At 40.9% G+C, this 15,179-nt stretch overlaps 1 protein-coding gene across 1 annotated transcript; it reads right to left on the minus strand.

The window, feature by feature from the left end:
- Nucleotides 1-565: 565 nt before the first annotated feature.
- grna (granulin a) lies at nt 566-13,576 on the minus strand. The gene is made up of 19 exons (XM_072704725.1): nt 13,469-13,576; nt 11,445-11,585; nt 11,146-11,277; nt 10,761-10,892; nt 9,673-9,757; nt 9,381-9,499; nt 8,751-8,987; nt 8,101-8,337; nt 7,451-7,687; nt 6,801-7,037; nt 6,151-6,387; nt 5,501-5,737; nt 4,851-5,087; nt 4,201-4,437; nt 3,551-3,787; nt 2,901-3,137; nt 2,473-2,736; nt 2,141-2,374; nt 566-1,402 (listed from the first exon to the last, which is right to left on the minus strand). Exons 2-19 carry the CDS (start codon nt 11,583-11,585, stop codon nt 1,256-1,258), a joined length of 3,624 nt encoding a protein of 1,207 aa, XP_072560826.1. The 5' UTR covers nt 13,469-13,576; the 3' UTR covers nt 566-1,255.
- Nucleotides 13,577-15,179: the final 1,603 nt, after the last annotated feature.

Genomic DNA, 15,179 nt, shown 5'->3' on the forward strand with positions numbered 1-15,179 from the left:
TATTTATTTTAAGGCGAACGTCCAAAGCACAGGCGTGCCGTGTGCTAAGCTGTTCTTAAATCCAAATCTTTTTCACTACACTGCCGCGCATGCTCTAGCACACAGCACAACACACAGCTATAATTCAGTGGCACCCCATCCTTGGTTGTTCCCTGCCCTTCACCCATAGGCTCTAGAACCCCACTGAGATAAGTTCACCGTTAGAACATATATATCTCACGAGAGCAGACTTTTACCGAAGAAAAAAAAATGTGTGCGGTGTGTCTTTAGTAATCAGAGGGATCAAAAAGAAGAGACTCTCCTTTACTTTGTTTATAAAAGTATGTCAGATTCTCCTAAACTACCAATTCGTTATATTGACAAGTATTTATAAATGAGCACAACACAGATACACCTAGATTAATATTCAATATGCTGGCATTATTTCAGTGTTCATTGTTTTATTGGATGATTTATTTATATTTTGAATTGAGATTGAAATTGGTACAACAAAACCTAGGGTCATCAACACAGATGAATGTGTCTCATGCTTAGCTTTTTCATAAAAAGTATATTAGTAAAGTAATTGTGTACATTGTCCAAGAATTTTATTTTCATATGAAACAACAGTGGCAATAAAAACAGTAATCACAATCATTTTACTTTAAAAATGTAAATTACTAGTTAACAAATTTAGTGACATCAACAAACATGACACAGCCGCAAATTTTGTCAGTAGTCTTACATCTGTTATTTTAAATTTGATTCTTGTTTTACTTTTCTGTTAAATATAAAGGCACATTCTGTTATTTAATACAAAGTGAAAACTATACAAGTTTTAGAAACTTGCATACAGCTTGAGTTGCATGTGAGCAGTGTCACCACATTTATCTGGCATCAGCATAACATAATGGATTCAGATCATTTACTCATGAGATTATTACTATGCTCTAAATTTTGATTTGCCTGCCACATGGAATGAACCTGGAGGAAAGTAAGATTACCCTTAAAATCAACTATATCTTTACCCTAGCACATTCGGCAACTTTAGAGACACAGCAGGTTTCATGTGATCATCAAATCAGTTGCTTAATAAGTAGCTGTCAATAATACACTATGAAACCATACACAAAAAAAAACAAAAATCAAACCCTTTTGAGTATTTACCATGCCCCAATCAAACAATAAGAATTCTGTTTCAGGTATTTAAGACGTGTAGCAGATTCATCAGTGTGTGACAGACTGATCAGTGCAAGCAAAAAATCTCAACACAGCATCACAAATGGACGAAAGCTTTTCGCTTTGTGATGAATCCATCCCAGCTGTCCCATCTGAGGCCTGCCTTCTTGGTGCAGGATCCACCGACAGGATCACAAGTGTAGCCACTTGGACAACAGTGCTGCATATCACTACAGCATACAGCCTGAGAAACAATGAAAGTGCAGGTAAGGAACAGAGATATTGTCAGCCGTCAACCGATTGTAAAAGATATCCTTAACTGGAAAGATATCTTTTGGTATAAAGCTACCTTTAAACTAAGGCTGTCATTTGGGCTGAACATTGATGTGAATATATCTAAGTATGTCTACAATCACATTGTTATCCATCCATTTTCTGTACCCACTTGTTATATTCAGTGCTGCAGGGGGTCTGGAACCTATGGGTAAAAGGTAGGGAACGACCCCGGATGGGGTAGGGCACGACCCTGGATGGGGTAGGGCACACTGACACCTGCTGGCAATTTGGAAACTCTAATTCACCTTGAGATGTTTTTGGACTGGGGGGGTGGACTCCACACATAGACCTGTAGTGGGGGGGCTCAAACACTGGTCCCTGAGAGGTAAGATAACAGTGCAAACCACTGTGCCAGCCTATCATACCATGTTTTTACTGTTTATAAAAAGCTTTATAATGCAACTCTTCTTTATATCAGGAGTAGAATGAAAAACAAATTTATTCGTGCAATTATATGCAAGGTTTCTACTCTGAAATATTCCCGAAGGCCTATATCACATGAATCCATTATTTTATCTGTAATTTGTCGTTTAGCTTCTAATGTCATGGTGGCAATGTGAAAGGGTAAATGCTGCTTTTTCAAGAGTCCGGGGAGAGAAATGAATGAAGATACTTTCACCGCAAGCTGTGATAAAGCTGTACACACCTTAGCCATTGGGCAGTAGCGTAGCTGCCCCGACGGGAGCTGATAGCAGGGGGTGCCCGAAGCACAGCCGTCCTTCATATTACACTCCACAGGAGTGTGTAGTACTTGATCGACCTGGGCTTCCATTTTACTGTACCAGGGAATAACCAAGGTATCATGGGAGCAAGTGGTCCGTTCCACGTTGCACTTGTATCCCGAAGGACAGCAATGCTCCCCATCCTCACAGCACACAGCCTAGGAGAGATGCAGTCCATTACCAGTATACCCCTACACTTTGATGAGCAGTAACTTAACGTAAAAAGAACCTAAATGGATTTACTAACGCGATGTACCTTTGGCAAAGGGCAGCAGCCCCATTTGCTGGTTTTATTCATGTAACAGCAAGTTGTATCCTTGGGGCAGCTGCTGTATGGGCCACATTTATGGCGGAAAGACTCAGAGGAGCCGGAGACAAGATCTGTGGGCATCTCCTTCAAGGCAGGTTTCTTCTGCTGCCAAGGAGAGCTGGGGCTGCCTGATTTTCTGCAAGTTTGCACAAGCATGTCGCAAACGTAGCCCTTGGGACAGCAGTGCTGTTGATCCTCACAGCATATTGCCTAAAAGGAGATGGGAGAATGCATTGGGAAGCCATGTTCAGACAGAGGCAGACACTATAGACTACCTAAAAAGATTGAGAAAGTCATGGACAAAATGCATTAAAGACACACATGCTACAGAAAAAAATAAAAGGACGTCCTCAGTCACAAAGAATAATCTTTACCTCTGGCATGGGGCAACAACCCCACTTTCCTGTAGTTGTCTTGCAGCAGGTTGTATCGTCGGGACAGGCAGAGGTGTCATCACAAGGAACATTTTGTCCTTTAGCAGACTGCCTGTTTATGGGGGGCAACTTCTCCAACCAGGGTATGGAGCTCGTAGAGTTATCACAGCTGGTGCCAGCTGGGTTGCACTTGGTACCATGAGGGCAGCAATGGACGTGGTCATCACAGCACACGGCCTACGAGAGGGATCAAGAGAATACTTCAATGTCATGTCAAGACCGTCAATGATTCCCAAACTTGACATGACGTCAATGTTTCGCAATATATTACATACGATGGATGAAAATGAACCATATAACTACAAATCTTTGAAACACTTCCTATTCTGTCAATGCAAAGAACATTTACACTGTAACATAATTTTATCACCTTTACAATCTTTCCAGTAAGTGCTGTGCTTTGTAGAACCATGCTGTGCGTCTCCATTGTTACGATAATCTGAAAATCATCTGGATATTGCTCACTACATAAAATTCTCCATATCATTTGTTTTCCCAATGTGACAAACAGATAATTGTAATTTGGTCAATTTGGTAAGATGGAGAGCTGACTCAATACCACAATGAACATCTACATTTCAGTTTGTTACCTTTGGCATGGGGCAACAACCCCACTTTCCTGTAGTTGTCTTGCAGCAGGTTGTATCGTCGGGACAGGCAGAGGTGTCATCACAAGGAACATTTTGTCCTTTAGCAGACTGCCTGTTTATGGGGGGCAACTTCTCCAACCAGGGTATGGAGCTCGTAGAGTTATCACAGCTGGTGCCAGCTGGGTTGCACTTGGTACCATGAGGGCAGCAATGGACGTGGTCATCACAGCACACGGCCTACGAGAGGGACCAAGAGAATACTTCAATGTCATGTCAAGACCGTCAATGATTCCCAAACTTGACATGACGTCAATGATTCCCAATAAATTCCATACGATAGATGAAAATGAACCATATACCTACAAATCTTTGAAACACTTCCTATTCTCTCAATACAAAGAACATTTTCGCTGTAACGTAATTTTATCACCTTTACAATCTTTCCAGTAAGTGCTGTGCTTTGTAGAACCATGCTGTGCGTCTCCATTGTTACGATAATCTGAAAATCATCTGGATATTGCTCACTACATAAAATTCTCCATATCATTTGTTTTCCCAATGTGACAAACAGATAATTGTAATTTGGTCAATTTGGTAAGATGGAGAGCTGACTCAATACCCCAATGAACATCTACATTTCAGTTTGTTACCTCTGGCATGGGGCAACAACCCCACTTTCCTGTAGTTGTCTTGCAGCAGGTTGAATCGTCGGGACAGGCAGAGGTGTCATCACAAGGAACATTTTTTCCTTCAGCAGACTGCCTGTTTATGGGGGGCAACTTCTCCAACCAGGGTATGGAGCTCGTAGAGTTATCACAGCTGGTGCCAGCTGGGTTGCACTTGGTACCATGAGGGCAGCAATGGGCGTGGTCATCACAGCACACGGCCTACGAGAGGGACCAAGAGAATACTTCAATGTCATGTCAAGACCGTCAATGATTCCCAACCTTGACATGACGTCAATGATTCCCAATAAATTCCATGCGATAGATGAAAATGAACCATATAACTACAAATCTTTGAAACACTTCCTATTCTCTCAATACAAAGAACATTTTCGCTGTAACGTAATTTTATCACCTTTACAATCTTTCCAGTAAGTGCTGTGCTTTGTAGAACCATGTTGTGCGTCTCCATTGTTACGATAATCTGAAAATCATCTGGATATTGCTCACTACATAAAATTCTCCATATCATTTGTTTTCCCAATGTGACAAACAGATAATTGTAATTTGGTCAATTTGGTAAGATGGAGAGCTGACTCAATACCACAATGAACATCTACATTTCAGTTTGTTACCTCTGGCATGGGGCAACAACCCCACTTTCCTGTAGTTGTCTTGCAGCAGGTTGTATCGTCGGGACAGGCAGAGGTGTCATCACAAGGAACATTTTGTCCTTTAGCAGACTGCCTGTTTATGGGGGGCAACTTCTCCAACCAGGGTATGGAGCTCGTAGAGTTATCACAGCTGGTGCCAGCTGGGTTGCACTTGGTACCATGAGGGCAGCAATGGACGTGGTCATCACAGCACACGGCCTACGAGAGGGACCAAGAGAATACTTCAATGTCATGTCAAGACCGTCAATGATTCCCAAACTTGACATGACGTCAATGATTCCCAATAAATTCCATACGATAGATGAAAATGAACCATATACCTACAAATCTTTGAAACACTTCCTATTCTCTCAATACAAAGAACATTTTCGCTGTAACGTAATTTTATCACCTTTACAATCTTTCCAGTAAGTGCTGTGCTTTGTAGAACCATGTTGTGCGTCTCCATTGTTAGGATAATCTGAAAATCATCTGGATATTGCTCACTACATAAAATTCTCCATATCATTTGTTTTCCCAATGTGACAAACAGATAATTGTAATTTGGTCAATTTGGTAAGATGGAGAGCTGACTCAATACCACAATGAACATCTACATTTCAGTTTGTTACCTCTGGCATGGGGCAACAACCCCACTTTCCTGTAGTTGTCTTGCAGCAGGTTGTATCGTCGGGACAGGCAGAGGTGTCATCACAAGGAACATTTTGTCCTTTAGCAGACTGCCTGTTTATGGGGGGCAACTTCTCCAACCAGGGTATGGAGCTCGTAGAGTTATCACAGCTGGTGCCAGCTGGGTTGCACTTGGTACCATGAGGGCAGCAATGGACGTGGTCATCACAGCACACGGCCTACGAGAGGGACCAAGAGAATACTTCAATGTCATGTCAAGACCGTCAATGATTCCCAAACTTGACATGACGTCAATGATTCCCAATAAATTCCATACGATAGATGAAAATGAACCATATACCTACAAATCTTTGAAACACTTCCTATTCTCTCAATACAAAGAACATTTTCGCTGTAACGTAATTTTATCACCTTTACAATCTTTCCAGTAAGTGCTGTGCTTTGTAGAACCATGTTGTGCGTCTCCATTGTTACGATAATCTGAAAATCATCTGGATATTGCTCACTACATAAAATTCTCCATATCATTTGTTTTCCCAATGTGACAAACAGATAATTGTAATTTGGTCAATTTGGTAAGATGGAGAGCTGACTCAATACCACAATGAACATCTACATTTCAGTTTGTTACCTCTGGCATGGGGCAACAACCCCACTTTCCTGTAGTTGTCTTGCAGCAGGTTGTATCGTCGGGACAGGCAGAGGTGTCATCACAAGGAACATTTTGTCCTTTAGCAGACTGCCTGTTTATGGGGGGCAACTTCTCCAACCAGGGTATGGAGCTCGTAGAGTTATCACAGCTGGTGCCAGCTGGGTTGCACTTGGTACCATGAGGGCAGCAATGGACGTGGTCATCACAGCACACGGCCTACGAGAGGGATCAAGAGAATACTTCAATGTCATGTCAAGACCGTCAATGATTCCCAAACTTGACATGACGTCAATGTTTCGCAATATATTACATACGATGGATGAAAATGAACCATATAACTACAAATCTTTGAAACACTTCCTATTCTGTCAATGCAAAGAACATTTACACTGTAACATAATTTTATCACCTTTACAATCTTTCCAGTAAGTGCTGTGCTTTGTAGAACCATGCTGTGCGTCTCCATTGTTACGATAATCTGAAAATCATCTGGATATTGCTCACTACATAAAATTCTCCATATCATTTGTTTTCCCAATGTGACAAACAGATAATTGTAATTTGGTCAATTTGGTAAGATGGAGAGCTGACTCAATACCCCAATGAACATCTACATTTCAGTTTGTTACCTCTGGCATGGGGCAACAACCCCACTTTCCTGTAGTTGTCTTGCAGCAGGTTGTATCGTCGGGACAGGCAGAGGTGTCATCACAAGAAACATTTTGTCCTTTAGCAGACTGCCTGTTTATGGGGGGCAACTTCTCCAACCAGGGTATGGAGCTCGTAGAGTTATCACAGCTGGTGCCAGCTGGGTTGCACTTGGTACCATGAGGGCAGCAATGGACGTGGTCATCACAGCACACGGCCTACGAGAGGGATCAAGAGAATACTTCAATGTCATGTCAAGACCGTCAATGATTCCCAAACTTGACATGACGTCAATGTTTCGCAATATATTACATACGATGGATGAAAATGAACCATATAACTACAAATCTTTGAAACACTTCCTATTCTGTCAATGCAAAGAACATTTACACTGTAACATAATTTTATCACCTTTACAATCTTTCCAGTAAGTGCTGTGCTTTGTAGAACCATGCTGTGCGTCTCCATTGTTACGATAATCTGATAATCATCTGGATATTGCTCACTCCATAAAATTCTCCATATCATTTGTTTTCCCAATGTGACAAACAGATAATTGTAATTTGGTCAATTTGGTAAGATGGAGAGCTGACTCAATACCCCAATGAACATCTACATTTCAGTTTGTTACCTCTGGCATGGGGCAACAACCCCACTTTCCTGTAGTTGTCTTGCAGCAGGTTGTATCGTCGGGACAGGCAGAGGTGTCATCACAAGGAACATTTTGTCCTTTAGCAGACTGCCTGTTTATGGGGGGCAACTTCTCCAACCAGGGTATGGAGCTCGTAGAGTTATCACAGCTGGTGCCAGCTGGGTTGCACTTGGTACCATGAGGGCAGCAATGGACGTGGTCATCACAGCACACGGCCTACGAGAGGGATCAAGAGAATACTTCAATGTCATGTCAAGACCGTCAATGATTCCCAAACTTGACATGACGTCAATGTTTCGCAATATATTACATACGATGGATGAAAATGAACCATATAACTACAAATCTTTGAAACACTTCCTATTCTGTCAATGCAAAGAACATTTACACTGTAACGTAATTTTATCACCTTTACAATCTTTCCAGTAAGTGCTGTGCTTTGTAGAACCATGCTGTGCGTCTCCATTGTTACTATAATCTGATAGTCATCTGGATATTGCTCACTACATGAAATTCTCCATATCATTTGTTTTCCCAATGTGACAAACAGATAATTGTAATTTGGTCAATTTGGTAAGATGGAGAGCTGACTCAATACCCCAATGAACATCTACATTTCAGTTTGTTACCTCTGGCATGGGGCAACAACCCCACTTTCCTGTAGTTGTCTTGCAGCAGGTTGTATCGTCGGGACAGGCAGAGGTGTCATCACAAGGAACATTTTGTCCTTTAGCAGACTGCCTGTTTATGGGGGGCAACTTCTCCAACCAGGGTATGGAGCTCGTAGAGTTATCACAGCTGGTGCCAGCTGGGTTGCACTTGGTACCATGAGGGCAGCAATGGACGTGGTCATCACAGCACACGGCCTACGAGAGGGACCAAGAGAATACTTCAATGTCATGTCAAGACCGTCAATGATTCCCAAACTTGACATGACGTCAATGATTCGCAATATATTCCATACGATAGATGAAAATGAACCATATAACTACAAATCTTTGAAACACTTCCTATTCTGTCAATGCAAAGAACATTTACACTGTAACATAATTTTATCACCTTTACAATCTTTCCAGTAAGTGCTGTGCTTTGTAGAACCATGCTGTGCGTCTCCATTGTTACGATAATCTGATAATCATCTGGATATTGCTCACTCCATAAAATTCTCCATATCATTTGTTTTCCCAATGTGACAAACAGATAATTGTAATTTGGTCAATTTGGTAAGATGGAGAGCTGACTCAATACCCCAATGAACATCTACATTTCAGTTTGTTACCTCTGGCATGGGGCAACAACCCCACTTTCCTGTAGTTGTCTTGCAGCAGGTTGTATCGTCGGGACAGGCAGAGGTGTCATCACAAGGAACATTTTGTCCTTTAGCAGACTGCCTGTTTATGGGGGGCAACTTCTCCAACCAGGGTATGGAGCTCGTAGAGTTATCACAGCTGGTGCCAGCTGGGTTGCACTTGGTACCATGAGGGCAGCAATGGACGTGGTCATCACAGCACACGGCCTACGAGAGGGACCAAGAGAATACTTCAATGTCATGTCAAGACCGTCAATGATTCCCAAACTTGACATGACGTCAATGTTTCGCAATATATTCCATACGATAGGTGAAAATGAACCATATAACTACAAATCTTTGAAACACTTCCTATTCTGTCAATGCAAAGAACATTTACACTGTAACATAATTTTATCACCTTTACAATCTTTCCAGTAAGTGCTGTGCGTCTCCATTGTTACGATAATCTGATAATCATCTGGATATTGCTCACTACATAAAATTCTCCATATCATTTGTTTTCCCAATGTGACAAACAGATAATTGTAATTTGGTCAATTTGGTAAGATGGAGAGCTGACTCAATACCCCAATGAACATCTACATTTCAGTTTGTTACCTCTGGCAGGGGGCAACAAGCCCACTTTCCTGTAGTTGTCTTGCAGCAGGTTGAATCGTCGGGACAGGCAGAGGTGTCATCACAAGGAACATTTCTTGTTTTTTCAAACACCTTGTTATCTGGAAAATAAGAGCGTATATCATTTCTGTACTTCTTTTTCTGTAGCTCTCATTTCTTATATTTTGTGTCTCTTACGATGTACGTCTTTTGCTTCAAAAACAATAAGTATAAACAATAATTACAATTACTTCCCAGTACCATGCATCAGTCAAAATCAGTCAAAAGTCTCAACCTTTTTCTTCGATGCAGAACCTTCCATCTTCACTGCATTTGTGGTCCTTGTGACAGCAATGTTTACCATCTGAACAAGGGATGCCCTGGAAGAAAAGAATCCTCTTAATATACAGCAAATTTAACAATGATATATATAGTTTACCTCAATAAACTGAATGCATAATTCATGAAATAAAGAAATATCTGAATAGTTGAACCAGATGTTATGGACTAGCATCCCATCACAGGTAGTTACCCTCTCTTTGCTGAAATAGGCTCCAGGCTCACTCTGAACATACAGTGGGTATGTGGTCTCTTTTTAAAGGGGCTGTATTATGGTCTTCCACTTTTTTCTTGTTTCAGTGTGCTATATAGCTTTATATGCATGTAAACAGGCTGCCAAGTCTTAATACCCAAAGTACACGCCAAAGGGAGTAACTCTCACCACAGAAACCACTCTTCTCTAATCTGCCTGAAAGTACTCATTGGAATTCCAGCCCTTACTGCTGTGACATGATGAGGTCACCTGGTAACACCATCCTCATCGGCCGCCTACCTGGGCAAGCTGACCAATCAGGAAAGCTGATCAGTTAGAACATACTGGGGGTGAGGCTTAAATCTCTAGGGAAGCATTTCAGACAGTTATATACAGAGCAAGTAGGGAGGTACAGTATGAGGAAAAACATGAATCTACCTTATTTTCATAGCTCATTACTGGAATCCCCTTCAAGATACACTACACAAATTATTCTCCTCCCCTCCTTTTTTCGGAATGTTATAAACTGTAATCCCTGCTGATACAATTTAGCCATGCTAAAGAGTTTGTAACTTCTAGAATAAATGAGAATTGTTTCTTAGAGCCTACAGATGCCTCTAATCAAAGGAATTGTCTGGCATCTAATGTAACTGATACCTGCTTCTGTCTTCTGCTTCCTGTTTTGTCTTTTTTGTCTTTTCTTTATTTTCTCTCCTGCTCTGAATGTCAATTACTGTCACATTGTCTCTCTGTGAGGCTGGTCTTATTGCTAAATGCTTTGGGTTTTCGCTTTTGGGTGCCTGTTTTGGGAAGAATGATGCATACATGTAATTTGTAAATTCGGGTTATACCTTCTTTAAGCGGCAGCAGCCAAAACCGTCGGCTGTGTTCAAACAAGAATAAGCGGTAGGGCAGCGAGTCTTGTCTGCACACATTATCCTATAATTCGTATCTTCTGAGAAAGCGGGGACCATTTGGGAAGACTAGTAACAGAAAAGACAATGAGTTTGCTTAGTAACATAAAAAAGATGCCAAGGTTTCCTGCCATCATTGAAGGTACATTTTTCAAAAGATACATTTCTAAAATGCCCTTGATGTAACATTTCATTGAATACATTTCTTATGTAAGTTTTTCACATGTACAGCTGGACAGAAGGATAAACCCTATGGAGCTTCTCCCTAAGTCGCTGAAAGCTAAAGCATACGTGCAGCCTGGGACCACTGACAACCCCATACCTTTAGCAACAGTCTCGTGGGAACCCTCTTGACCATCTCTAGTGATTCAGTTGCATTGACACACTTGTTGTGCTCCAGATCACAGGTGGTGCTCTCGGAGCAGCAGTGCACATGATCCTCACAGCAAACAGCCTTGAGAAAAGAACAGTTCCCAGGAACTGGGTGATGAAAGCAGTACTGACTCCGTTGAATGTAAAATCACCGGGAAAATGCCGGGGATGTATCAGTACAGAGGACATCGATGAGTGGCAACGGTGCCTGTGGTCCTAGTTCTCTAGCGAAGCGACCACTCAACTTACGTGAGGCAGAGGACAAGATGTATAGACACCCGAGGCGCTGAGGCAGCAAGTGCTGCCTTCCTGAGTGACTCTACCATCGGGACACGTCAAGGCAGCCACCGAGGCCAGGAGGGACATGCAGAGCACAGCTAGCCGCAGCATCTAGGGGAGGCGAATGAATGAATGCCTTTATTGTCATTGTACAAGGTACAATTGGAAGACTTGTCGGTGCAAGAAAGAGAAAAAAAAACTAATTACAGAAAAAATTGAATGAATAGAGTATAATATAAACAGAACAGAATAAACACAAATCACAATATAAATATAAATGACCAAAAAAAGAAGTGTAAAGAATAAAAATGTAAAAATAAACAGGAGAACCATGACAAAAAAGTAGGTGTTTAAAATAAAAGTTATGTTACAGGTACTCCTCTCCTTGTGATCCAGATTCTCAATGAATCCGAAAATATTGCACATTACGGCGGTGTAATTAAGAAAATATTGCACATGCTAATATGCAGTGAGGTCATAATTTGAAATTGGGGCAGATATGTTTAGTAAGAAATCAAGGCGGCAAGAGCGGGAAAGAGCAAGAAAGATGGGAGAGGCAGCGATAACCAGGGTGAGGAAGAGCAAGACAGAAAGGACCTGAAAGTGACACATGATCTTGTCGCACACTGAACAATTAATGTACTTCAGTTATGTTTGCAAGTATTTCTCCTTTCCATGGCCATCGTCACAGAAGAGTTCAAGCCAACAGCAGACTGCACTTTCACTTCCTCTTATAAATAATGGGAGTTCAGAAATACCCCAGAAAAAGGCAGTCAGGATTATTTTCTCGCTAAGACAGTAGAGATGAAACATGCGTACTCAATACAACAATAACAACAACAACAAAATCTCATGTACGCAGGGACAACAAAAAAGTGATTGACCTTTTCAACATACCTAAATATGGTGTAAATGCGATTTCACACTTAAGAATGAGTATGGACTTTCATGTTCACGTAATATTTCCCTTTCTATGTTTTAGTTCTCAGAGACATTAAACAACCCTAAAGTAGACTGCAGGAATTCCCCGTTTCGGTGGCACTGCGCTCAGTGAAATGTAACGCTGGACTTCCTCTTTCCTCATTAACTTGTCTGTGTAAAGTGGACTGTCATCATACCTGAATAATCAGTATAAAACCTAGTACACAGATTTATGTAGCACAGAATGCATTCACAGAACCGAATTGCATTCGTTTGTTGGAGACTTGATTAATGTCCGATATTTAAGAAGTTTTAAGCGGAGCGGGTTTTGGCCAGGTTTCGCTTTATACCTCACTATGAAATAGGCTACATTGATTTTGTACAGAAAGAGCAGAAATAAGCACAATAGCAATAAAAACAATACTAATATTTTGTGAATTAGATTACGATGATGCACTTTTGACTAGACTAGTTTGTTGCTGTCGTTTTATTTGTTTCGTTTTCTTTAAGATTTACATTAGGCTACATCCTGATTGTAGATTGTTATGTCGAGTTGCAAAAAACGCACATGCATTGCCTATAAACACATGAGTAAAATTTACAATCCCCCACATATTTAGCAACACAAACGTAACATTTTTACGTTATTATATGAAACATTTCATTGTAGGCTATTTCAGAGGAATCAATTATAATTTGTTTTAATAGCTAGGTTTTTGAAAAGTCTTTTCTATATATCATTAATTCAATCTAAAACAATACATGAACAGTCGATTATGCAAGCCTGTGAAAAAAAAGTCCATATTATAATGTTCCGAACGTACTAAGCAAGACACCCGAGGTTTCCTTCGTTTTATCGTTGCTTACTTCATTAAATCTCGGCATAACTAGTGTGGACTTAAGAAATTTGGCTTGAGGGAAAGTATATTTCACTTCTGCCACTGTACTCGTCCAAATGTTTAAGTATGATCATGTCAGCATTATAAATTATAAATGAACTGTACATTATGCATAACGATTACAATAATCCCGACACAAACGCAGAAAGTCAAATCGTATTGCTGTGATCTTACCTTCCCGCACCCAGGACAGAGAGCTACTAAAACTATTTTGTACTACCTGATGAACAAGAATACCCGAACATTCACAGTATAAAATAATCATAACTATGTTGATTGGCGAATGGACCATAAACTGTGTTTGAATCGTCGAGCGGACTGTCAATCATGACAGCACGTGACATCTCCTATTTTCAACGATGAGGGGATTGGTTCGTACATTTTCTCTGAAAGTTATCTAAGATTTAAGTATCGTTTCTCAAGTAGTTGGTCGGGACATCGGTCGGCAGACCATTTTCATTGAGTGTAGTTTAGAAAAAAAAGATCTTCCACTGGTTGACAACTAATCGTGAATTTAGGTCGCGATCAAGGGCGTCGTGCCCCTATCAATACTACAGTATGCGAGCCCCGTTTATGGGAGCGCTGGCCTCGTTGATGATTTGGTCGATGTCAATGCTGGATGCAAACCGACGCCTTTGGTCGTGATTTGCCGACCAAATGAGAATGTGGGTCCTGAGGCTGAACCAGTTTAGAACAACTGATATACGATGCTATTCTGAAATGTGCAAATCCAGCATAGGGTAACAGCAAGCCCGTGAAACACAATAGACTGGAACCAGGCACAAAGACGTAAGGGCACTGCCCCATCTAAACTGCATGTCATTGGACTGCAGGAAGAAACTCGTATACCAGATGATATTCACGTGAGGGAAAACAGGAGCAGGGGTGTGAATAGCAAGTGCATAAACTTTGTATACTAAAAATGAAAGTACTTAGATTCCCCAGTCGATATAGCAATTAAGCTGAATTTTAGTTACTTCAATTTCTATCCACTTCTGAATAAAAAACAAGAGATTTATAAATTTGATATTAACCTCTAAAATTTAGGCCTACAGAAATGTGACTTCCAGCTTTATAGTTTTGGTAGAATATCATTCCGCAGACTTTCCCTGGTGCTCCTCGAACACCCCAAAAATGCAGAAGATAAATCTTCTGGTGAAAAGGGTATAATTAGTACAAAATCGTGCAATGATTCACTTTTAGTAAGTCTGACAAATTCCACACTTTTATTGTAGAATTTTATTGTAGATTGTGTAGATATTGTGTAGATATTTTTTCATAAGTATTCTACTAACTTGACTGTGGTTTTATGCACAAATGGCAAATAAAAATCTCGTATCGTATCGTAATTGGAATGTGTGTCACTCCACACAAAATTGTTCTGGAAAACACATTTACCACTGATTAAAATTACAACAGGTGAGGACCTTGTGAAGGTGGGTCCCGGGGGCATGGAGCCACAGACTGATAGAAGCATGTGAAATGTATTTTTGTATTTTTAAAAGGCAAGATCCTGTAATTTGTTTTGATGCTTTGTAGGTGGTTTATTTGTAGCTCAGTTTGATACACTTACATTCTGATGTATTTCTGCTGAAGGGCGGTGGTTCACCATACAAACTAGAACCTCCGCTGGCAGAGAAGCTGTGGTCAGCTTCCTGGAGGTGGGATGGGTAAGGGCCCACAGCCCTGAGCTGAGCACAATGTTTGTGGTCATGATACCATGTGAAGACAGCTAATGACCCCAATTCTGTGAAACAATAGTCGTGTGACAGCTATCTTTGAAAACGGAACTGTTTTCCTGAAGTGAGAGTCCTTTGTGCTCTGCAAAACCTGACTGGCCAATGCTGAATCAAGAACTTAGAAAGACTATTGGAAAAACAACACC

The sequence above is a fragment of the Paramormyrops kingsleyae genome, chromosome 22 (genome assembly GCF_048594095.1).
Source record: "Paramormyrops kingsleyae isolate MSU_618 chromosome 22, PKINGS_0.4, whole genome shotgun sequence".
NCBI classification, from domain to species: domain Eukaryota; kingdom Metazoa; phylum Chordata; class Actinopteri; order Osteoglossiformes; family Mormyridae; genus Paramormyrops; species Paramormyrops kingsleyae.